Below are 24,485 nucleotides of genomic sequence, written 5' to 3' on the forward strand. Positions count from 1 at the left end.
GATCCTGTCAAGTCCCACTCTGCTTCTCCTCCAGGAGAGGTGACAGCAAGGTGCCAGGCCTGGCCCCCCAGAAGCTTGGCTGCTGCCTCACCTGGGGGTTCTGGGATGGAAACACAAGGGGCATTTTTGAACCTAATGAAACCACTTCTGCAGACCTCAAGGAAATGGTGGCTGTGTTGGGTTCCTATTGGCCAGCGCCCACAGCGCCATCAAAACATCTTTCCCACACAGTTCACTGCCAGAGGAGTTCAGTATCTGTTTTTTGAATGGTCATTCATAACTTTTTTATAAGGTGCCACTAAGATATATTGTGCAAGGCAAGGCAGCCCCCCAGAAGCACAAGGGAGGGGCCAGGCAGGGATGGGATCCATTGTCTCTCAGTCAAGGTACAGAACCAGATTTGCCTTACAGGTGAACAGCCCATGCTGACTGCAGCCAAGAGGGTCCTAACCTTCAGGGTCCTAAGTCACCTCCCGTGGGCAGCAGCAGCAGGAAGGCAAAGAAAAGTTTTCTCCACCAAACCAACAGCCACGAGATCTAAACCAGGCCCCAATCCGAGGAGCACCTGAAACTCTCTTTCTGGACAGACATGTCTGCGGCAGCACCCCAAGTGATGGCCCCCACTGCCTTCAAACCCCTGGCCTGTGGCCCCCAGCCAGTAATTTTGCACAGGGCGCAACTGGAAGCCTGAACGCTGGTGGTGCCTCACCTGTGGCGGCAGCGTCGTAAAAAACGCATGATCTTGCGAGCAGCTTGGTCCTGCTTCTTGGTGAGCAGGCTGCCTCTACAAGAGAGAAAGAAAGCAAGATGGCGTCAGGAGACAGCAGGGATCAAGGAGAGGGAGGAGGGGAAGGGCTGAGCAGAGGCCTCCGCTCTGCCCGCAGAAAGTCCCAGGCAGCATCTCCAGTTGGGCTGGGAGTGCCTCCCACTGGGTCTGGAAACTTGCAGAGCCTCTGCCAGCCAGTACTGAGCTAGATGTACCAACCGCCTGACGGTGGTATATAGGGCAGCTTCCTAAGTTTGCGTGAGGGAGGCTGGCCAAGCTGATCCCTGTAAAAACGTTGCAGGCATCTCTGTTGATGGAGAAGTATGTAGTGAGGGGCGACTGCTGCACCCTCCATGGAGCTCATGTCTCGCCTGCCTGCTGCCAGCCAGATGCCTCTGGGCAACAGCTGAGGACAAGGGCCCTCCCCCAACTGGCCTCCTGGTTTGCCACTCAGAAACTGCCACTCAATAGAACAGCTATCTTGCTATCGTGACAGACGTCTCCTCTGCGCATTTGTCTAAAATTTGCCTCCTGAACAGAAGAACTGCCCCTCCGGGCCAGACTAAGGAGACTCCATCTACTCCGCAGCGTCGCTTCCTGCAACCGCCAGCCAGATGCTTCTAGGGAGCCCCGCAGGAAGGGTGTGAAGGCCCCAGCTTGCCCATCTGTTACTCTCTATTATGTATGTATTTATTTATTGTATTTCAGGATACCAAAAATACCATCTTATCCCTTATATACCCAACCTACCACTGCGCTCTGCAGGTGAGGGCCTCCTGCAGATACCATCTTATCAGGAGATCCATTCTGCACAACATAGGAAGTGGACCTTTAGCATTGTGGCACCAACTCTTTGGAATTCCCTCCTCTTAAATATTAGACAGGCACCGTCTGTTATCTTTTTAGTGCCTACTGAAGACCTTCCTCTTTCAACAAGTCTTTTAAGTAGAGACCTGATCCCAGTCCGCATCTGTGTTGGAATTACTTTTTGTTTTTAAAGATTTTTGAAAAAAATGTTTTTAAAGCTGTTTTGTTTTAATATATTTTAAAGCTTGTTTTTATGATATTTTAGAGTGTTTTTAGTGTTTTTGTTTGCTGCCCTGGGCTCCTACTGGGAGGAAGGGCAGGATATAAATGTAATAAATAAATACTCTCTAGCAAATGGAATTCAGCTGCCATCATCAGGGAGACTCTGGTTGGAAGAAAACTCCTGCAATTACTGGGTCCGTGACCGTGTAATAATAAACTGAACTGAACTCCTGCAGGGCTCTCGCGGCTAGAATCACCCCGCCTGGCCCTTGCTTGGACCAGTGTGGATCCATTCTTTCTGGTCCTTCCTGGTCCACCATGACAAAACAAAAAGATAAAAAGTCACAATTTTATTCTGTTTTTGCAGTTAAAATGTGTAAAAAAGCCCAACGCATTTCGGCTAATCAAATCTAGCCTTCATCAGGGGCTGAAAGAGATGGATATACATTGAAATTACTTAACATGCTATTCAAAATTGTAACTTACAGGTTTGGTTTTTTGGGGGAGGGAGAACAAACGTTTTTCTGTCATTATGTTATGATTACTCACATGCTTCTTTTAATTTTTTCAAAATAATAATAACATTGGTGTTGTTCAGAGGAATACACGTGGTCAGTAACACATTCGTCAGGCTGAGCCTGGTAAGTGTGTTTATTGAGAGCTGCTGAGAAAGATATAGTTTATCTCAAATAGTTTCAGCTGGAATTCGTGCTTGTTAAGTAGTTGCTGACTCTCATTCCTTAGGGATCCTGTTACAATTACGTGTAGGTTTGCAGAGTGAAAAATAGTATGTCTTGAATGATCTCAGAGTTTAAAATCGCTTAGTGAGTGTAATCGCTTTTATGTTGGATTTAATATACGCGCTTCCTTTTAAAGAGGGAAAACTGTAAACACATATTCCATGGTTTTTTCATTAGTCAAAACATTGACAAAAGAAAGCAAAGAAGCGTTTGTATGTATGTCGAGAGTTGCAGAGCGAGATGTAGTCTGCCTCTGATGTTGCCAGCAAGAGTATGCATTGATTGAGTAATTATGACCTCTCATTTCTTAGGGATCTCGTTGTAATTGCGCATAGATTCACAGAGTGAACTTTAGTATATGCCTAATGATCTCAGTTGCAGATCAGATTGGATGGATGATTGCAGTCACCCTTATCTTAGTGATGTTATTCCAATTCTATATATTTATAACAAGGAAAGAAGATCCAAGTCTTCATTCAGTCCACCTGGAGAAACAGTGTCTAATTTAAGAATCCATGCAATTTCTCTCCTCTGAAGTGTATTTGAATTGTCCACGTATTTTTTCTAAGCCCCAAAACTGAAAATCTTCGTGAGTATGGTTAAAATCCAAAAAATGATTTACTAGTGGTGCACTTCTCCTCTTGCATCTGATGTTACTTAAATGCTCTCCAATTCTTACTTTAAGAGGTCTGCTTGTCTGGCCAATATATGTTTTTGGACAACTACATTGTATGATGTAGACTACATGCGATGTATTGCATGTGGTAAGATGCATGAGAGGATATGTTTGATGGTTTGTGGGACTGGTAAATTGAGCTCTTTTTGAGGTATATTTACAGTACACACAATAGGTGCACGGATAATGTCCGGTAGGTCCTGTTGAATTCGAAAACAACCTAGATGAATTGTCTCTAAAGGTACTCCTTACTAGAATATCCTGAATGTTTTTAGTCCTTTTAAAGGAGACCATGGGCTTATCAGAGCAGCCAGGAATCTGTTGTATCAAGTGCCAGTATTTTTGGATGCTTTTCTGAAGCCTATTAGTGATGTTGTTATACGTTAGGTTACAGTGTAACCATCCTGAGGTCATGCGTGGCGTAGGGTGCAAGAGATCCTGGCGTTTTTGATGTAGAGCCTTCTGGTAGTTGTTTTCCACCACTTGCTTTGGATGGCCCCTCTGTATTAGCTGTTGTTTGAGGGACCCAGAGTGATGTATAAAGTCTTTGTGCAAAGTAGTTTCGTTTTATTCGAATGAATTGGCTGTACGGGAGATTTTGTCTGAGCGGTCTGGGGTGTGAACTGTCATACCTTAAATACGTGTTTCTGTCAGTAGATTTTTTGTATAGAGATGTATGTAACTGATTTCCACGCTTGATAATATGGAGGTCTAAGAAATGGATATCTGTGCTGCTATATTGTGTATCAAATTTTATGTAGCTATTTCTATTGTTAACCCATATGAAAAAGTTTTCCAAACTCTGTGTGTTCCCATTCCATATTAAAAAAACATTGTCTATGTATCTTAGCCAGCATCTTAAATGGACCGAAAAGGGACTGTGTTGAGAAGTTATTTCTTTTTCAAAATGTCCCATATATAAATTTGCTACTTCTGGAGCCATGGGGCACCCCATAGCTACTCCTTTAACTTGCCAGTAAAACATATTGTCGAACTTAAAGTAATTTTTCTCCATCGTTAACTCTGCCAGGGAACATAGATAATGTGTTGGGGGATGTCTGTCGGTCCTTTGATCTAATGTGCTTCTGATAATAACCATAAGCTTCTTCTTGTGGAATGCTTGTGTACAATGAACGAACATCTATGGTGACTAATATGTCTCGAGATTCAGTGTGGATGTGCTGAATTTTGTTTATAAAGTCCGTGGAATCGCGTACAAATGAGGGAATGTTGGGTACAAATGGTTTTAGAAAAAAATCTACAAACTGAGCCAAGGGTCTAAAAGGGAATTACACCCTGATACAATGGGTCTTCCCGGGGGAGGTGAAATGCCCTTGTGGATTTTTGGTAGTGTGTAAAACACTGGAATCCTTGGTGTAAGGTTGCTCAAAAATCTTTTTTCCTGTTCAGTAATGTACGCAAGGCACAAGCCCTCCTCAAGAGTGACTTTGATTAGCTGTGCAATGTTTATTGTAGGATCTCGCACATGGAGAGTAAGCTGTACTATCTGCTAGTTGTCTGAGGACTTCTGTTTTGTAATCACTGATGTCTTGGATGACAATCGCTCCCCCTTTATCTGCTGGTTTAATAATTATATTGTTATCCCTGGATAAATTTTGTAGAGCAAGATGTTCTTCTCTACTAAGATTATGCCACGAGTTGGATGTGGATGTTTCTAATCTTTTGAGATCTGTGAGGAGAAGTCTTTCAAAAGCGGCAATGGAAGGATCTGTTGGTCCTGGTGGCATAAAATGGGATCGTGTTTTGGAAAAGGTATGTGGGTTCGGAGATGCTGAATTGCCGAAAAAATGACGCAATTTGATGCTTCTGATGAAACTGAAGAGGTCTAGGCGGACTTGAACTGGATAATTGTAAGTTACAATTTTGAATAGCATGTTAAGTAATTTCAATGTATATCCATCTCTTTCAGCCCCTGATGAAGGCTAGATTTGATTAGCCGAAACGCGTTGGGCTTTTTTACACATTTTAACTGCAAAAACAGAATAAAATTGTGACTTTTTATCTTTTTGTTTTGTCATTCTGGGCACCTCCCTCCAACCGCTTGTTACATTGAATGACATCCACTTTTTTCCTCCCCTTTCTGGTCCACCGCCTGCCTCTGTTTTGGTTGCCAAATGGCCAAATTGGGAGGCAGGACCGCTCTTGCCTGCCTGGCTTTGTCCTGTTCCCCTCCCTGCACTCCCAGATATGAGGTGGCAGGAGCCATGTCTGGCTTGACATGGAGCTCACATACAGCAGGTGGGTGTTGAAGGTGCCTTGGGAAATAACAGCCATTATTGCTATTGCTGCAGCCTAATGCAGGTTTCTTTCCCACCCAAGTGGCAGTGCAGTTTCATGTAACTGTAGCAACAGACGCAAGCCTCTGCATTCTGAGAAGCCCCCATACCCACGCCCATACATCTGCTTGGTGTTTGGTGGGAGCGAAATCCAGGTTTTTTTGATGTAGGATTTTTTAACTGGAGTTCACAAAGGCTACCCTTTGCCTTCCACTCATTTCAGCAGACCAGCCTGCCCCAGTAGGGAGCCTCAAGTCAAGCTGGGGGGCTGCCCAAGCACAGTGAGGATGAGCCCCCCCACCTCACCTAAGCTTCTGCTGCACAAAAGCAGCCGTCCTGCAACTCTGTCTCCTCTTGCCGCATTCCTTGTAGCTGCGGTAGAACTGCTGGATCAGGACTGCGGCTCTCCGGCTCTGCTGGAATTTCTTCTGCTCGTAGTAGCTTCGGAATTTGCTCTGGATGAGGATGGCAGCTTGTATCATCTTTTTATAAAGTGCATACTGCAAGGGGAAGGGGGGGGGGAGAGAAAGAGAGAGAGAGAGACTGAAACATTCCCAAAGGCAAACAGAACAGCCAGCAACTACTCTGGGGACCATTTAGAGATGAGCACAGAGAAATTTCTCTGCAATAACAGAAAAAATGTATCCCTTCTTTGGTTAAGGTGGCAGGCAGAGAATAGGGTATAGGGTCTATAAATATAATTCCTTGCTACCCTAACCCCCCATCTCCCTCCCACCCCTGACGGTGACTAGTTCATCACACAAGCAACTCTGTCCCTTGAGGATGGGCGCCTGAATGTGCAAAGAAACTCTGCACTGAACAGCCAGAGGGTGTCGGAAGGTGATGGGGCGGATCATCTGTGCCAGTCTTTTCACGCATGTGAGTCGTCTCTTGATGTTGCACTCATCACAGAGTGCAAATGTCTGTGTCACAGATCAGAAGCTGCCAGGACTGCATCAGAGTCACAAGTGGGACTTTTTGGAAATATTACAGAGTTTTCCAATTAAGTATCTGCTTTCCATGGATGGTGATCATAACAGTTCAGCTGTTACTCCCCAGAGCAGACCCCCCCTCCAAACCTGCTCTAAGGAGCTGGTTTCCATTATTCCAGAAAAGCGCATGTGTTGGGGGGGGGAGAAGCCTGAATTACTGCATACAGGGCCAAACCATTTTACCAAATCTCAATCTGATACTGGGTTGGTTCACACCTCACGGTAAGCCATGGTTTATGCTCAGTGTGAATGAAGAGCCCCTGAGAGCACGCTGCTGAATTGCGCCTGCTTTGCCCTGCCTGCTGCCAAGAGGAGCCGGCCACGAGCCTTCGCTCAGTGTTATGTGAGAACCAGCGCAAGTGGCCTGTTTCTCTCCCACAAGCTTGTTCCTGGCTTGCCATTTGTGGTTTGCTTGAGCCAAGGCTTGTGGTTTGTTCTTTCTGGCTCCTGGCAGGGCAGAATTCAGCAGCATGCACTAGATGCGGCTCACCCGCATTAAGCCACAAAGGATTAGTGTACAAAGCAGCCCAGGCTGGCTTCTGGCAGCAATGAGTTCTTGTTTAAGGACGTAAAGAGCCACATTTTAAAATTTACCCAAGCAAATTAAAAAAAAATTAAAGTAAAAAGAAATAAAGAGGTGGATTTGTATGGCTAAAGTGCAAAAAGAGGGTCTTAATTTGCCAACTGCACCTGTGGAACTGACAGCCAGTTAAGTCAAATAATTATGATGATAGACAGCTGTAGCAATCAGAGGAGGAAGAAAGGCAGACTGCCCCCCCCACTAGCTCAAGTGACCAAAGGGTGGGGGCAGATAAGACCAGTCTCTGCCAGGGAAGTGGGGCAAGCAGCCATGGGGGGGGGTTAAGTTCCCAGGGTGGGACTTCTACCTGGAAGTTGGAGGGTAGGCCTGGCAGGCTGCAGGCTGCCCCATGTCTTCTGCTGCCTCAAGTCATGACTACTAGGTGAAGGAGAAGGGGGAGGAGGACTTGGGACCCCCCTCTGGCCTGAGTCCCCCCACAGGACAAGGCAATGCGCCCTCCCCCTCCCTCCCTCGTGCCACGAGCAGGCTCTGGGTCTGCTTGCCACCCTGCGGGATTGGGCCAAGGGCTCATCTAGCCCTGCCTGCCACATGGGACAACCAACTGGGAAGCTCAGAAGTGGGCCACAGGATGCAGCTGCCACCCCGTGCTTTCTGGCTCCAGCAGCTGCCCTTGGGGTAGCGTGACTCTGTGCATGGAGCTCTGCTCCTTTGCCTAGGGCAGCACCGAGAGCCCCGGAGTCGCTGGCAGGGTCTGCAGGAGCAGCCAGCATTTGTGACGGCAGAAGGGGCACGTCCTCTCCATCACCATCCCCAGGTGGTGCTTGGATCCCCATTACAAAAGGTGACATCCTCTCACACATTCGCCTGACTGGGCCCCTCTCCGCATGGTGAGCAGTTTGGGGAGCCCCAAGACTTGCTTGAGGCATGGGGGGAGGGACTCAGCCCCCCTTCTGGGCCATCTGGGCCAAAGCTCGTGCATCTGTGAAGTGGAATGCGAAACCAGATCCAAATGTGTGTGGGGGGTACGCTTCTGGGGCCTGACCCCAGGCCGTGTCTCTGAAAACTGCCACAGCCTGGGGCTGACTCAGTAGTTCCTGGTATGGCAACCTGGAGGTCCAATACACAACACTTCAACGTTCATTGTTAAAAAGCTTCTAGTCCTTTCACTTATGGAAGCTTAAAAGAAAATGGGCAGGTTGTACCCGGGGCAATTTCTTTCCCTGTCTTCCAGTTCTGTGGCCAGTGAGTGCACAAAAGGAGCTTGGATGAATGACAAGTGTTTGGACACTTTAAAAAAATGCTACTGACATAAAATTAAATGTTATAATTTAACAGCTTTAAAATTAACCCTATTTGGCTACTTGTATGAGGCTCTTGGCGCTGTGCACTCATTTGCAATCCCTCCTCCCCATGCATCCCAAATGCTGCTCCCCCCTCTCTCGCAGCCTGTGTGGTGCCGGGGGGGGGCACCTTTCCTAGGGGCAGGTTGGCATTCATAACAAAGCAGCACCGCGGGCATGCACGCGCCACAGCAGGAAGCGACCCACATGTGTGTGTGCATGTATTCTAGCAAAACAGATGGATCCTCATCGCCCTGGCTTGCAACAAGGGTGGAAAGCTCAGGAGCCCCAACGCTGCGTGTGTGAAGTCATTACCTTCAAGGCTATCCAAGTAAGCTTGGAAGAGGAGAAACAGAAAATACAAGGTTAACGTTCAACAGCCAGCGGCCAGTCCAGTCATCACCAGCCCAGGGCAAGTGCTCTGGCTGCCTCCTGACAGCATTCTTGCAGAGCAAAGGGAGCAGCTGGGGCCAACAGGGAGGCAGGTGGGGGGTGGGTGCAGGGGGTGGATGGGGGGGCAGCAGCAGCTGTCATTCTCTGAAGTCCGGCTGTGGGCCAAATGTCAGGCGGCTGTCCAGAGTTGAGCTTTACCAACGCCCCCAGAAAAAAGCCCTCCTCCGTCTGTGGCTGAGAACTTGGGCCTGAAAACATGGGCTGCAGAAAGGGCAACACAGGTAGGCAGCAGCCGGGGGTTTCTGGATGGTGTGGGGCAGGTTGAGGTGAGGAAGAGCGTCACCAGATTCAAATTTGGTGTTTGTGTAAATGCAACCAACAGCCACTGATATGCACCTGAGGGGAGTCAAGATCAAACCAATCTTTACAACCGTAATGAAATCTGGCAAGCAATTCGTCAGCCACCGAGGCCTTTTGATTAAGCAGGAAGTGCCACGGCTGCTGAGAATGCCCCCCATTGCCAACCATGATGCCCGGGATTCCTGCTCTCTCTCCCTTGCCTTCCAAAAGTCAAACCACACCGCAACACCCCCACTTCACTGGCCATTGGGGGCGGCTGCAGCAATGGGACATGGAAATACCCCCCAACAACCCCTGCATCAACTGGATCCGGCCAAAGGGGGGCATCCTATTGTTATCGCAGTGGCACCAGGTGCCTTTTCTAGGAAGCCATAAGCAAGCAGGCCTGAGCCCAACAGCCACACGTGTTCCATCCCCCCTGCCGTTTCCAGCAACTGGCGTTCAGGGGCATTTACTGCCTCTGACAAAGCTGCCTGGTGGATCTCGGGCAAAAGCTAACAATGGCCGGGATCCAAAGCACTGCACGCACAGAGCAGGCTTCCCACGGCTCCTCCTTCTGGCCTCTGCTGTCCTACATGATAAAACCAAAACACAGAGGCGGGCTGGGGGCTTTGGAGAGGGGCCTGACAGAGCGCGAGGGATGGCCGTAAGGAAACAAAAGCACAATAACTTGGGAGTCGTGTGGGTGGGGGGTGCAGACTACACAAAATGCAGTTACCTGCTCAATAGTTCTGCATCGGCAGCCCAAAAACTGCCACACTCTCCAAAGGGTGTTTTGGTTTTTTTGAGGCAAGCAGGCCATCAAAGTGTGCCAAAAGCCAGTTCCTGGACTGCTCAGATGGCAGGGTGGGGTGAGGACCACTGGTCCAAACTGGAGGGGGAGACCCCAACACACAGAGAAACTAGCATGCCAGGAAGATGGTAAGACAGAACATTTCCCCTTGATATCCAGATTTCTGCAGTCCTGCTTCTACGTTCCTCTCCGCAATGGAGAGCCCCCCCCAAGTTTGCCCCCCCCATCTCCCTTAAATTGTGCATTTTCCAAACACAGAGTAAATGGAAGGGAGCCTTCCATGCACAGATTTGCAGAAGGCCTATTGCTTAACGTGTGGATTTTGGGGTTGGGGATCTGTGCTCTGAGGCTTCAGGTGGGAAGAGGTGTGACAGAGCTGATGTATAGCGGGCTTTTTTTTAAAATCATGTGATTGATTCCCCCCTGCCCAACTTGTGGTCTGAAGTAGCGCTGAAACAGTTTAACCATGCCATGAGCTGTTTCTGCAGCGCCCCCTCCCTCTGGGATGCTCCGTCTTCCACAAACGCCAAAGGGGGCCCTGCCCCTGTCCCTCTCTTGCAGAATCTGTTGAGGAAGACTCAGGCACTCTCCCCGTCACCTTGGGGAGGTCCAAAGCACCCCTCTGCCGAGCGAAAAACCAAAGAGCGGCACACTCCCGTCCCCTCCACCAAGAGAGCAAACAGCCACCTCCCATGGCCAGAAGCCGCCCGGGTGGTGCCAATATCGAAGCCGCCCTGGCTCACCTGCTTGTATTTCCGGTAACAACGCTGAATGACAGCAGCGGCCACTTCCTGTTGCTCCCGGAGGGGGCGTCCCTGGAAGGGAAGGGGAAAAGATGCCAATAGGAGCGTGGCTGGGAGTGCCACTGTGGAAAGGGAAGGGCTGGGCAACCGAGACTAAAGAGGAGATGCCCAACGGGGGAGCCTGCAGCTGGGCTTGAGGGCAACGGCACACAAGGGGCACCCAGCACGGCGGCAGAGCCTCTGCGTCTCTCAGAGAAGCTCATGCAAGAACCGGAACTCTGAGCACGGAAGGACTTGCGGGCCAAGAACGGGACGGTGGGGATGCCCAGGGCAGACATGCCCAGAGCACCATGTCCTCCGTGACAGGCCTTTTCCCACTCCTGACAGCGACAGCTAATGTTATGTGTGTGTGGGGGTATGGAAATGCATGTCGTGGCAGCCTCAGGGGTGTGTGGAGCCCCCTCAGGGGGGCACAGAGCCTCAGAGGCACCTGGGGCCAATGGTTTGAGGGCAAGACAATCCAGGGCTGTGTCAATCCTCCAAACGGAAAGGACAGCTGTGCTTTTGGCTGTGTGTGTGAGTGCATGTGCGCATGCACATCCCTCTTGAACCTTCCTTGGCCATTTTCAGTGCCTCCTCCTTTAACCTGTGCAGGGCCCATTTGGGCCATCATTTGCCAAAACCCAGCACTCAGCTGACCCTCACTTTCCATTCTGTTTCAGTGTAACTTCCTTCTGCCAGCTGGCAACTAGGTGCTCCTGCTCCTGCCTGCCCCCTCCCCTCCCCCAAAGAGCAGCTGCCGCCCCTCACCTTGTATTTCCTGAAGACTGTCTGGACCAGCTTGGCAGCTTCGTAGAGTTCCCTCTGTTCGTGGTCAGAGAGGGTCAGCTGCGCAAACTCATTTTCAACTTTGTCGCTGGTGGAGGCGCTTAGGAATTCTGACCAGTCTGTGGCCGAAGGGAGTCTGGGCTTCTCAAACGGCGCTTCACTGACTGGTGAGCTTGCAGGGCTCAGGCTGGTGTTGGAAGAAGGGGTCAGGGGTCCAACATACAGGCTTCTGCAACGAGAGGCACAGGGAGGGTCACCACTGCACAAGCCATTCCCTCCCACCCCCTGCAAACTCAGAGATGAGCTGTATGGGCACAGATAGAGCGGGTGGTGATGGCCAAAACCACATGCAGGATATGGGTCAGAATAACATACTAGTTCGGGACCTGCTAAATTGTTAGGTTTGCAATACGCTGTGAACCAAATAACCCCCCCCCAATCCCTAATTTAAATGCAGAGTTCACCATCTTGCTCGCGCTCCTTCTCAAGGCAAGGGGTCGGCCAGACCATCTGGCAAGTGAGAGGTGCCAAGGGCTCTCCCAGCTGTCAGGCAGCGAGACCTCCAATGGCCTGGCAGGCGCAGGACACCATCCACGTTGAGAACCAAAGAAGACGTGATGGAGGTGTATAAAATGATGCATGGGCCGAGGAAGCGGACAGACCAAAGCTTTTCTCCCTCTCTCATAACGCGAGATTCGTGGACGCCCTCTTGCGCCCAGGGCCTGCTTCCTTGTGGGCTCGCCATCATGGGCATCTGGTTGGCCACTGTGAGAACAGGAGGCTGGACCGGATGGGCCCCCGTTGGCCTGATCCTGCAGGCCCTTCTGATGCTCTTACCCGCCAGGCCTCACCAGCTCCAAGATGGAGGGGGACGGCAGCGCAGCTTCACCTGGCTTCTGACCCTGTGTTTCAGGCCAGGGAGAAGACCCCACCCCTTGGGGTGACCTAGAATTTTTCAACCCTTGTTGAAACAGCACAGAGGAAAAATATGCTACACATTTACGTTTGGTCTAATGATGTTTATTTTATAGTACTTGAGGGTTAAGTACTGGACACTTAGCTGTGTCTAATTACCCTGCGCCACACGCAGTGAACCAGAATAGAACCACTTTCAGGGATATTCTGGTTTCTGAACCTTTACTGGCTTGAATGAGAAAAACAAAATGGAACAATTTAGCTGCTAACATCTAAACTAAACCAAAACATCTCACAGCCTGACTCCCGGCAGGTTTTGCTTCCACACAGCAGCAGCAAGACATGGGAGGCGCCTTCTCGTCTCATGGAGATAAGTACAGAGAGAATCAGGCCCTCCTATGTGAGGGGGAAAGGTGGCAAGTCCTTGCAGTGTTAGGGCCTGGCGAGCAAGCATCACAGACCTCATTTGAGCAGCGCTTGGTAAGTGGTCGACATCTGCGAGGTAACTGGCCAGCCAGCTCATCGAGGTGCCAATGGGGGCGCTGTCCATCCTCTCGGCTGGTGGCGTCTCCATTGGTACAAAGTTTTCCCGCTTTATCCTCTCTGGGGTCGCTTCAATGATGTGCTCTGCTAGAGTCATCATGGTCACCTGTAAAGGCAGAAGGCAGCCTTTCAGGGGCACATCGCCCCTCTCGGAGGGACGGAAACCAGTCCTTTCCGCCACCCCCCCGTTCTCCCCACTGTCAGATCTAAGGTGCCTGTCAAACTGAGAGTACAGTGAGGCAGAGAAGGCAAAAGGGCCGCAACAGACACAGCTGAAAGCAGAGCCTCCAAGTTCCTCAGACCAGCAAGGAAGCCATGTGCAGAAGCTTAGAAGCTGCCATGGAACATCACCTGACACGTTCTGGCCTCTTGGGTGAGGCGTGGTGAGCCGCCTCGTTACCCTGGAGGGCCACATGTTGTGGTGGGCGGGGGCCACATGCTAGAGAGCATTGTGACGCCCTTCCCTGGCTCTCCCTGTCAGGTTCCTACCTGCTCGTGGTTACTGCCTGTCTCTAGGCACCACCAGGGACTCCACCAGTCCGGACTATCCTTTTATATGGTTTCTCTCCCCGCTCTAGCACAGATCTCAACAGCCCCCTGCTAGGCAACCACCAGTCACGTCCTAATACTAGTATTCCCAGAGACTCTGAATACTGGTATTGTTATTCTCTTCACCGCTGCCACCATTTGTTACAGTTTCCCTTCAGCCTTGGTCATTACCTTACCCTCCCTTCTGGTCTGTGAAACCCCAGCCAAGGATCAGGCCTTTGGTAAACCAAATTAAGTATTTATTAAAGATAACAAAGCTAACAAGATTAACAAGATTTCTTCTTAAGGCACATAAGCATATGGTTTTACTCAATACTAATCCGAACTCCACCCCCCTCCTTCTCCACTCTCTCCTGGCAAACCACTCTCTCAAACCCACCAAACAACCCACTCTTTCTCTTCTCCCCCCAGATTCCACTCTCACTCTTCCTTTTATACATTCAGCCATTTTAAACACTCAGCCAATCATCTAGCATTCTACTGCCCATTCACTCCCCCTCCTCTTTCACTCCACTTACCATGTATCTTCTAAACCACCAACACTTACCATATATACATTAATATAGGAACATCACAAGCATCCCCCCCCACACACACACACTTCCCTCACAGCCATATTTCTTTCTTGCAGGTGTTTATATACTGGGCTCTTGAGGCTCTTGTGTTGATATGCAAAGCCCAGAACCACTTGGGTCCAGCTACCCCGAAAGGCCGCCCAAGCCTTTATATCTCAGCCCGATCAATGAGGTTATCCAGGGGAGGGCTGCTGGTTGTCCCCGTGCTACAGAGGTCCGACTGGCCTCAGCCAGGCCCATGTTGTGGAGCACTCCTCCAGCAGAGATTCAGTAGACGTAACCTCACTTTTGCCGTTCAGGTGTCTTCTGAAGACTTTTTTGGTAGCCAATCATTGTAATGATAGCTCTGCATTGCTTTTAATGTCCTCTATGCTCTTCTGTTGCTGTACCCAATCCTGCTGTTTTATGAGAGGGCTCACCTGCAAGTCATCCATGTGATGCAAGCACTCCTCACTTCCTGTGCTGTCCTGGAAGGAGAGAAGCTCGGTGTCCACCGCCTCCCGCTCTGCCATCATCAGCACGCTCATCTGTTCCCGCTGGTGCAGCCGCTGGGCCCCCGTGTCCTTCCCCAGCGCCAGCCCCTTAGGGCTGCCCGCCCCCTGCAGTGCAGGCACACCAACGTACACCTCCTTTGGGCTCCACGGGACCCCTGCCTGCCCACTGGGGCCCTGGTACCCGGCCACATCTGAGACCAGCTCCCGCGAATAGTCCCGCACCCCATGCCTGGGGCTGATTGTCTCCGGGAGGGATTGCTTAGCGCTGGAGCGTGGCTTCCGGGCACTCGGCTGCTCCAAGCTCAGGGCGGTTGAAAGGAGCTTCTCCTGCCGAGTGGAGAAGGGTTCGGGGTTCAGTTTGTGTTTTTTGGGTGCTGGATACTCCTTCTGGCTCTCACTGCTGTAGTAACTGGAGGGCTCCGACCGTGGCCGCCTCAGCTCTGGAACCAAAGAGAGCGCAAGTCAGGATCCAGCCGGCCAAGTGCGTGTGTGCTGCCACTTCTGGGAAGCGTGGCCTGCCTTCTTTTGGCAAAACGGGCCAGGCAGCTCTGCAGGACTGGCCCCCAGCCCGGGCACAAGGAAATGGCAAGCAAGCTGGAGAGGAATGCTGCCCAGGAGCACCAGGTGGGTAAGGGCAGAGCACTGGGGGAGGGAGAGAGGGAGGGGAGGCTGGTCTGCACGGACACACACACACAGGCCCCCTCCCTGGAGCAGGGGTGGGGGACAGACCCTGGCTGCAGCACCGTACTTTCCTCACGGATGAGAATGGCAGTCCTGTGCAAAAGGCCACGTGTGGGGGACACAGCTGGGAGGGGGTGAAACCTGCCTCTTGACCTCAGCCTCTAACGGGGCCCCAGCCTGGGCCAATGCCTGAGGCAAGTTATGATCAAGCAGGAGGAGCACACCCAGAAGTCAGCTGACCAGCCTGGGGGACAAGGGGACCTTTTGCCTGCAGGGTCTGCCCTTGCCCTGCCCCTGCCTCCATGCCCAATGTCCTGGGTAAATTAAACACAGTCTCCTATCCCATCTAAACCAGGAAACAACAATTACCAGGACTGGGGCAGACCAGGATCTGAAAGCACAGCAGGAGTTTGTCTCAGAACCTGGCTTGGTCCAGTCCTGGCAAACTGCATTTCCTCGTTTGGATGGAACTGGAAACAATGGATAGTTAGCCCTGGCAGTCCTTGTGGTGCCGCGAGAAGGAACGCAGTGTGTGGAGAGAGGTGGCAGGGGCAAGGGCTGGCCATAGTGCAGCGAACTGAGCCAAGACATGGACGTACAAAGCAAGCCACTGGGTGATCCAAAGTTACTGGGGAGCAAGGAATGGAGGAGGAGGAGGGAATGCTTTGATTTGGATTCCTGCATTGAGCAGGAGGTTGGACTTGATGGCCTTATAGGCCCCTTCCAACTCTACTGTTCTGTGATTCTAGGAGGAGGAGGAGGAGGGGGATGGGCAAGGCCAGGCCTGTCTTCCAAGGAGGGGACCCAAGGCAGCAGCAGCGACAACCTCAAAACCCTCTTACCTGTATTGGAAGTGGAAACCACCGTGACCCCCTTCTGGGGCTCCTGAGAGGCCACCATCTCGCTGTGCCACTGGGCAATCCAGTTCTCACTGCTGGGCTCCTCATGGGAAGGACAAGGGATCTGGGGGGGTTGCCTGAGTTGGGCCTGCTCCTCCCGCTGCAAATGCTCAAGACACTCAGCCAGCTTCACATGGCCCCGAGAGCGTGCGATGGCCAAGGGGAGCCTCCCGAGGGAGTCGGGGATAGAGATGGCGCGCTGGTCCCACTTGTACAGGACGACAGCGGCATCCAGGTGGCCCAGGGCACATGCCCACATCTGGAAGAGAAACGCGTTCAGGGGGGCAGGAGAGGAGACTGGCAGAGCCCAGGACCCTCCCCCAGAATTACCCCGTTTCAGGCCTGGCAAGTACTGGAAGCCCCCCAGGAGGCAACGGCTCTGCCGCGCCACCGTCATGTCTCTCAGAGTCAGAGACGACAGCAGCAGCAGGGACTCGACAGGCAAGGCCGGCTCTGCCCAGGGAGCAGGGCATTCTCGATGCCAAGCTCATGCAATGGCCCCAATGGGACTCTCACACACCCCTCTCCCCAGCCGCCAGGAGCAGCGAAAAGCGGCTTCGAGCACCACCCAGCCCAGGTGCAGGTGAGAGAGCGTGGCTACGTACCAGGGGGGTGCATGAGAAGTGGTCAACATTCAAGGGGTCCACTTCCAGCTCCAGGTCAATGCTATTGGCATGTTTGGTGCTGGGGGGGCAAGAAGGAGAGGAGTCACTCAAGGCTGCTTGCTGAAGGGAGGGAAAAATGTGGGCGACAGCTCCACTGGGGCTCATAATCGAGCCCCCCCAGGAAAAATGGCCACAGCCCCAAGTGCGATGAGGCCAGTGTGGCCATCCACCCACCAAGAGGTGGCAGCTGGCGGTATCCATGGACTGAGAAGATGCAGCTGTGGCAAAAGCTGCAGAAAGCGTTTGCAGGGGAGCTGTCAACTGGCAGTCTGAAGGCTCAACCCCCCCCCCTCCAAGAGTTCCCATGGAGTCCAAGAGCTGCTTCCTCCTGTGGGAGCGGCACAGGCAAGTCCCCCACCCCTGCCAGACCTGGGTCTTACCGCCATTTGAGGAGGGTCTGGATGAGGGTGGCGTAGCCCTGGGCTGCTGCCAGGTGCAGGAGAGTCATTCCCCGGAAGGTCTTGGAGTGGATGAGGTGCTTGGACTTGGCCCAGCAAGCCCGGCTCATCATCTTCTCGCAGACGACCACCACGCGGCTCTCAAAGCAGTTCCCCAAGGCGGCTGCCCCTGAGATGCACTGCAAGGGAGAGGCGCCTGGCTTAGGGACTCGCTCTTGGGGGGAAAGCACAGCCGGGGGTGGGGTGGGGGGCAGCACCGCAGGCCTCTTATTGGGCTTTGCCCTTGATGGCAGACCGCAGGGAGGGCGAGTCTCTCCCCCAGGGGCTGCTGCTGCTGGATGCGGGGACCGGCTCCCTGCTGTGAGTGGGACGTGGCTGGACCAGTGCAAGCTTTCGTGGCCTCGCAGCCAGAGCAGGGAGGGCAAGGGAGGTTGTGAGGAAGGGAGGGAGGGGGCCGGTTGCCAGCCAGGAGGGTCCCGCAGCTTCTTTCTGGGCACCTCACCGCCTTCCCCAGGAGTGCAGGCAGGAAGAGGCGGGGCTGGGTGGGTCCCAAGGTCTGATGAGGAAGATATTCTGGTTGGCTGCTAACTGCAGCATCATCGGCACTTGTTTCGGAGCATTTAAACATAAGCTGTGCTCGTCTACCATTTCTGCATGGCAACAGGCATCTTTCTCTACCTTTTGCAAGCCCAAATAGCCTGCCATAACTTTCCATTTTGTTCTCAATAACGTTACGGGAAGGGGCCGCCATCGCCCTGTGGCAGAGCACCTGTTTGGCATGCGGAAGAGCCGGCCTCAGTCCCCAGCAGCGTCTCCAGGGGGGCTGGGAGAGAACCCCACATGGACATCCTGAAGAGCCCCGCCTGTCATAGCTTCCTATTTAAACCGGCCCTTTATTCAGAACCATGAGGACTAGAGGTTTGCATTGTTTTTAGGGGAAGGGCCAATGTAGCTCTGTGGGTGAGGCCCTACTTTGCGTGTGGAAGGACCAGGTTCATTCCTGGACACCTTTGGGTAAGGCCAGGAATGTCCCCTTCCCGAAACCCCCGAGATCCACTGCCAGTCCGTGCAGGCAGGGCTGAGCCAGATGGGCCCAATGGATCTGCCTCAGATCCTTACGCTAGCCATTTCTGTGCTCCTATTTTCTTTCTTACTGGCCAGCCAGCAGAAAGAAAGGTTTCCCTCTTCACCAGCGCAGTAACTGATATTATTGTTTGGGGGGGGGGGAAAGAATGTATATTTCTTCACCTCACAACTAAATCTGAACCGTGCACTTGCTTGGGCAATCACTGCTGGCTCAACTGTACTTAAGGCACATTCAGGTTCTAAAACCAGTAAATAAAGCTTGATGGGTTTGATTCAATCTCCCACCCACCCCTCGTTCTCAACATTTCTCAATATTTTACATCTTTCCCTCAGAGAGTGCCTAGACACACAGGTTACCACACGGTCATGAGTGGATTGGAGTTCTCTTTCTCTTCTGTAACATTAGAAGGCAGGGTCACCCACTGAAAGGGAAAGTCCGGTCCCCACGGGGGCAGCTCCAGCCTGGGCTGGAACATCCCTTGCCTGAGATCTCTGAGAGCTGCTGTCAGTCAGCACAGAGACAGCACTGAACTTGACAAGCCAATGGCCTTACTATGTTCCTGATGAAACCCAAGGAACTCACTGCTACAAGATGCAGCCCTGGCCAGGAGGCCCTTCTTGATTCATACAGTGCTGACAAGGTGCCTGGAGCCTCTGCAGAATACCAGAGGGGCAGATCACCGCCTGGAAGGTTTAGTTTACTGTCTCTAAGTCCACAGAATATGCAAGGTTATCGTGGGGCGTTTGGGCCTGAGGGGAACGAGAGGCTTGGGCCGAGGCCTCCCTGAAAAGGTGAGTCTGGGGGAGGAATCTGAAGGGAGTCAATGAGGTGGGCGCACACAGAGGTGTTCTGGCAGGCGGATCCAGCTGTCGGGGGAAGAAGAGGAGCAGAGATACCTGAGGGGTCTGGAGGTCTGTGGGGTGTTGGGGGCAGCTGAGCAGAGACCGAGGGGCAAGGGCCAGGACGGCTCCTCTGAAGGGAAGGGCAAGGGGCTGCCGTGGACCAGGAGCCAGCACGGTCGCTGCGGTCAGAGCCACGGGGCTGGGGGACGGCTGGAGTGGCAGAGGGAAGGCGGGGGCTGAGGGAGACACAGATTTTCTTCCGAAGGCGGCTGGTTCTTGGTGGGCCCTCCCAGCATGCAAGGGCAAAACGTGTGCAGGCCTTGGCCACACCCTGCTGCCCCCAGAGAGGAACCCTCCTCCCCTCCCCCCTCCCCGACTGACCTCGGGCAGGAGAAGAGGAGGCAGCTGCAGCTCCTTGGGGGAGACTCCTTTCCCTGCTTTTTTTTGGGAGGGGGACAACAACACTAAAATCCCAGGGAACTGATGCTCCCCCCCTTGCCTCCTCCTTCTTAGGAGAGGGCCAAGGGTGGGGTCAGGACATGGAACAGCGGTTACACCAAAGGAGCATTTCTGAAAGGTGGCTTTGGGGAAGAGGGCTGGCCACGTCACCTCCTCCTTATTCCTCCCCAGCCTTTGTTCCCTTTAACACCTGTCGTGGGATTTCAGGGGAAGAATCGGAAGACACCTTACACAAAGGCAGAGCTTGGCAAAGGGACTTTTTTGAACGACAACTCCCATCAGCCCAATCCAGTGGCCATGCTGGCTGGGGCTGATGGGAGTTGTCGTTCAAAAAAGTCCCTTTGCCAAGCTCTGCACAAAGGGGCTGCAAAGGGCGTTTGGGGTTGAACTGAGCAACATCAGGCTGCGCTGGGTAGACTCTTTTTGAGCTGTCTGCAAGTGGTGCTACTGCTTTGCTTAAGGATGCTCTAAAGCAGAGCCTTCCCCAGGTGCTGGCTTCCAGATCTTTTGGACAGCCTCCCTTCAGCCTCACTGGCCATGCCTGTGATCCAAAATATCTGAAGGCTCTCTGCCGGCCAGTCTCTTAGCAGGCTTTTTGCATCCCCAAGTGAACCGTGGATGTGTACAAAAGGGAGGTGCTTCCTGGTCAATTTACCTTTAATTAAATACCCTCCTCCCCCTCTTTTGGGGGGGCGGAGTTGCGCAACCAACAGCCACTGCACAGCCAAGGAAGAGAAGACAGCCTCTCTGGCGTGTCACAGGCAAATGAAGAGGCTGCAGAAGCTTTTTGAACGTAAAGCTACTCCCATGAGGGAGCACCCAGGAACACAGGCCGAGGGCCAGCATGTACCTGTGCTTGGCTACCTCCATTGCCACTGCTGTTGCCCCCACCGGCACCTGGGCCTTGCTGCTTGTGCTGCTGGGACCCGGTCATGTCAGCCATCCTCCTCTCCATCTGCTCAAGCCGCTCCAGAATAGACATCCTGAACTGGTTCTCTGCATCAACACAGGACAGAGAGAGAGAGGAAGAGTGAGTGAGTGAGTGGGAAGCCCCCTCGCCTCCCCCAGGGAAGCAACAGCAGAACAGGAGAGACAAGTGGCCGGCAAAAGCCTTGGGAAATCAGGGGGGGGGGAAAGTCTGGCGAAATCGATCTCCTAGCAGTTCTTCCATCTGCTCTTTCACATCAGGGTTCCGCTCCTGCAAACTTTCTTGGTTTCCTCAACCACCAAAACCAGAAACAAAACCATTTCTGTATTGAAACATTCTGAAAAAAGAAGGAAATTCATGCCTACGTGGTGTGCTTGTCCCCTCTTGCCACGGACCATGGTGGCTCCTTCTGGTGGAGACCCAGCAGTGGGGAGCAGGCGTGAAAGCTAAACGGGACCTCCATCTGGCAGAAGAAGTGTGCCTATGCCCTTGGGTACCAGGTACAGACTGGTATAGCCCAGTGGGGTGGAGAGCCTGGCTGGGAGTCCAAAGTCTGCGAGTTCCAATCCCCACTCGCGTCTCCTGGGTGTCAAGGCCAGCTAAAGATCACCCCACAGGAAGTGGCTCAGAGGTTACGTGCCCTGCCACCCGTGCAGCCGTGGGCAAGCTGCATAGTCTCAAGGAGCCCAGTTGCCCCCCAGCTGGCAGTTGCAGACAAGGAAAAGGCTGGCTTGTGCAGCTTTGGCAAGCTGAGCAGGCTCTAGCCAGCTGGCTGGGGAGGACTAGCCTCAGAAGGAGGCAATGGGAAACCCCCTCTGAATGCCACTTACCATGAAAACCCTATTCGTAGGGTAGCCATAAGTCGGGATCGATTTAAAGGCAGTCCATTTCCATTTTTTTCAATTGTTCAGTTACTGAACAATAGTTTGTTGTTGACATTGAAAGCTCCAAACAACTTGGGACCAGGACACCTAGCAGACACAGGAAGGCAGGCAGCTCAGGAGGACAGCTGCTCCAGTTTGGCCTCTGGGAACAAACATCTATGCCTGTCCAGATGCTGTTGGACTCCAACTCCCATAAGCCCCAGTCAGGATGGCCAATGGATCATGGGAGAGGAAGTCTTCAAATGGGGGGGTGCTGGGACAAGCCCCCGGGTCACAGCCTGATCCAAGGTGGGTCGCAACAGCAACGTCACCACCATACAAATATACGGTATGAAGGAAGGAAGGAAGGGGCCTCAGTTCACGTTTGGGTTAAGGGCGGGTGCCAGGGCCACGGATAAGAACATAAGCAGAGCCTTCTGGATCAGGCCAAAGGGGGCCCATCTAGTCCAGCATCCTGTTCTCACCGCGGCCAACCAGATGCCCATAATGGGAAGCCTGCAAGCAGGAATTGAGGGCAAAGAGCACTCTCCTCACCCTGTGGTTTCCAGCAACTGGCATTTGGAAACATACTGCCTCTGACTATGGAGACAGATCATAGCCATCAGGGCTAGTAGCCACTGATAGCCTTTTCCTCCGTGAATTTGTCTAGATCTGCAATGCCAACCCCTCCTCTAGGATGCACACCTTAATGTGGTGAGGGGGTTTGAGAGTGTTGAAGAAGCTGAGAGCAATGCCGTCAGGAGTCTAGACCAAGAGGCTAGACTCCTAGCAGGGGCACCCATGGCGGAATGGTCAAAGCTGAGATACCAGACTAAGATGCATCTAAACTCAGAGGAAGGCAATGGGAAACCACCTCTGAATATCTCTTACCATGAAAACCTTATGAACAGAGTATCCAAAATGCAACACAAGATAGTGCTGGAAGACGAGAGCCCCAGGTCAGAAGGCACTCACCGAGCTACTGGGGAAGAACAAAGGACAAGTACGAGTAGCGCTGTGACTAATGATGCAGCTGGATCAAAGCCGAAAGAAGCCCAGAGGCTGATGCGCACAGATGTGAAAGTAGAGTCCAGAGTTGTACGACGTACACAATAGGAACATGGAATGTGAGAAGCATGAACGGGGAAAGTTAGAAATTGTCAAGCAAGAAATTGAACGTCTCAACAGTACAATACTTCGTGTGAATGAATTAAAATGGACGGGAATGGGACGCTTTCAATCAGGCAACTACAAAATATTTTATGCAGGAAATGAGAAATTAAGAAGAAATGGGGTTGCTTTAATGGTGAGAGGTGATGTAGCAAAAGCAATTAAGAGCTATAACGCAAGGTCTGAGTGAGTGATACCAATGAGATTTAACAGGAAGCCTATTAACATAACCATCATTCAAGTCTACACTCCAACGTCAAATGCAGAAGAAGATGAATTAGAGAGATTTTACGCAGAAGTACAGGAGGAAATGGATCACACACCAAAACAAGATATGATGATAATCATGGGGGACTGGAATGCAAAAGTAGGGAACAGAGAAGAACTAGGAATTGTGGGGAAATGGGGCTTAGGAGACAGAATTGAAGCAGGACAAAGACTTATTGAATTCTGTGAAGCCAATAATTTGTTTCATGCAAACACATTTTTTGAGCAACCGAAAAGATGACTGTACATGTGGACATCACCAAATAGTCAATATAGGAATCAAATTGATTATATAATTGGAAGCAGAAGATGGAGACGTTCCATACATTCTATGAAAACAAGACCAGGAGCAAACTCCGGTACAGATCACGAACTGGTTGTATCGAAAATCAGAGTAAAGCTAAAGAAGAACAAAGCAATCATAATGCCAAAATACAATTTAAATAACATCCCAGAAGAATATAAAGATCAAATGAGGAACAGATCTGAGCCTTTAAACTTACTTGACAGAGAACCAGAAGAACTATGGAGTGAAGTCAGAGACATTATCAGGGAAGAATGCAAAAAGACAACATCTCTAATTAAAAAGAGAGAAAGACCTGAATGGATGACTGAAGAAACTCTTAAAATGATTCAAGAGAGAAGGAAAGCAAAAGCAAAAGGAGAAACATGGTTAGGACCTTAAATGCAACTATACAGCAACTAGTAAGTAGGGACAAAGAGAACTATTACCATAGTTATTGTATAGAAACAGAGGAGGACAACAAAAAGGGTAGAACAAGAGCCCTATTCCAAAAGATTAGAGAAATGAAAGGGGAATTTAAACCACGAGTAGGGATGTTGAATAATCAACAGGGGAGCACACTGACTGACCGAGATAAAATAAAAGGAAGATGGAAGCAATACATTGAAAAACTTTATAAAAGAGATGCCAGGATGACAGATTCATTCACGGAGGAACCGTATGATGAAAAACCAGAAATGTTAGAATATGAGGTGAAAGCTGCTCTTAAAATACTTGGAAGAAACAAATCACCAGGAACAGATGACATACCAATAACTACACGTTTCTGAGACGGAATCTGTCCAAATATTGAAAAACAATTGTCAACAAATATGGAAAATAAAACAATGGCCCACAGACTGGAAGCATTCAATATATACCCCAATTCCAAAGAAAAGGGATCCCAGGGAATGCAGTAATTATCGAACTATTGTCTTAATATCCCATGTAAGTAAAGTAATGCTCAAGATTCTACAACAAAGACTCCTACCATATATGGAGTGAGAAATGCCAGATGTCCAAGCTGGATTTAGAAAAGGAAGAGGTACCAGAGATCATATCGCAAACATACGTTGGATAATGGAACGGACTAAGGAATTTCAGAAGGAAATCACCCTGTGCTTTATAGATTACAGCAAAGTCTTTGACTGTGTAGATCATGAAAACCTATGGAATGCTTTAAAAGAAATGGGGGGTGCCACAGCATCTGACTGTCCTGATGCACAACCTATACTCTGGACAAGAGGCTACTGTAAGGACAGAATACGGAGAAACCAATTGGTTCCCCATTGGAAAGGGTGTGAGACAGGGGTGTATTTTATCACCCTATTTGTTTAATCTGTATGCAGAACTTATCATACGGAAAGCA

General features: G+C 51.2%; 1 protein-coding gene across 5 annotated transcripts in view; it reads right to left on the bottom strand.

Annotated features, from left to right (window-relative positions):
- Positions 1–24,485, bottom strand: part of CAMTA1 (calmodulin binding transcription activator 1) — a 697,561-nt gene that overhangs the window by 25,622 nt on the left and 647,454 nt on the right. For 4 of the 5 annotated variants that reach the window (XR_009759573.1, XM_061602029.1, XM_061602031.1 and 1 more), the window contains 10 exons: positions 20,456–20,601; positions 17,200–17,396; positions 16,760–16,838; positions 16,098–16,413; positions 14,500–15,014; positions 12,875–13,062; positions 11,481–11,727; positions 10,671–10,742; positions 5,815–6,008; positions 710–784 (listed from right to left, as the gene is read on the bottom strand). Coding sequence is in view for 4 of the 5 variants with exons in the window: in XM_061602029.1 (XP_061458013.1) it covers positions 710–784; positions 5,815–6,008; positions 10,671–10,742; positions 11,481–11,727; positions 12,875–13,062; positions 14,500–15,014; positions 16,098–16,413; positions 16,760–16,838; positions 17,200–17,396; positions 20,456–20,601 (2,029 nt within the window). In the remaining variant the exon portion in view is untranslated. Of the gene's footprint in view, positions 1–709; positions 785–2,749; positions 5,202–5,814; positions 6,009–10,670; positions 10,743–11,480; positions 11,728–12,874; positions 13,063–14,499; positions 15,015–16,097; positions 16,414–16,759; positions 16,839–17,199; positions 17,397–20,455; positions 20,602–24,485 lie in introns of those variants that run through there. The other variant, XM_061602030.1, reaches the window with a different exon arrangement.

This window comes from Rhineura floridana, chromosome 18, assembly GCF_030035675.1.
Source record: "Rhineura floridana isolate rRhiFlo1 chromosome 18, rRhiFlo1.hap2, whole genome shotgun sequence".
NCBI lineage: Eukaryota > Metazoa > Chordata > Lepidosauria > Squamata > Rhineuridae > Rhineura > Rhineura floridana.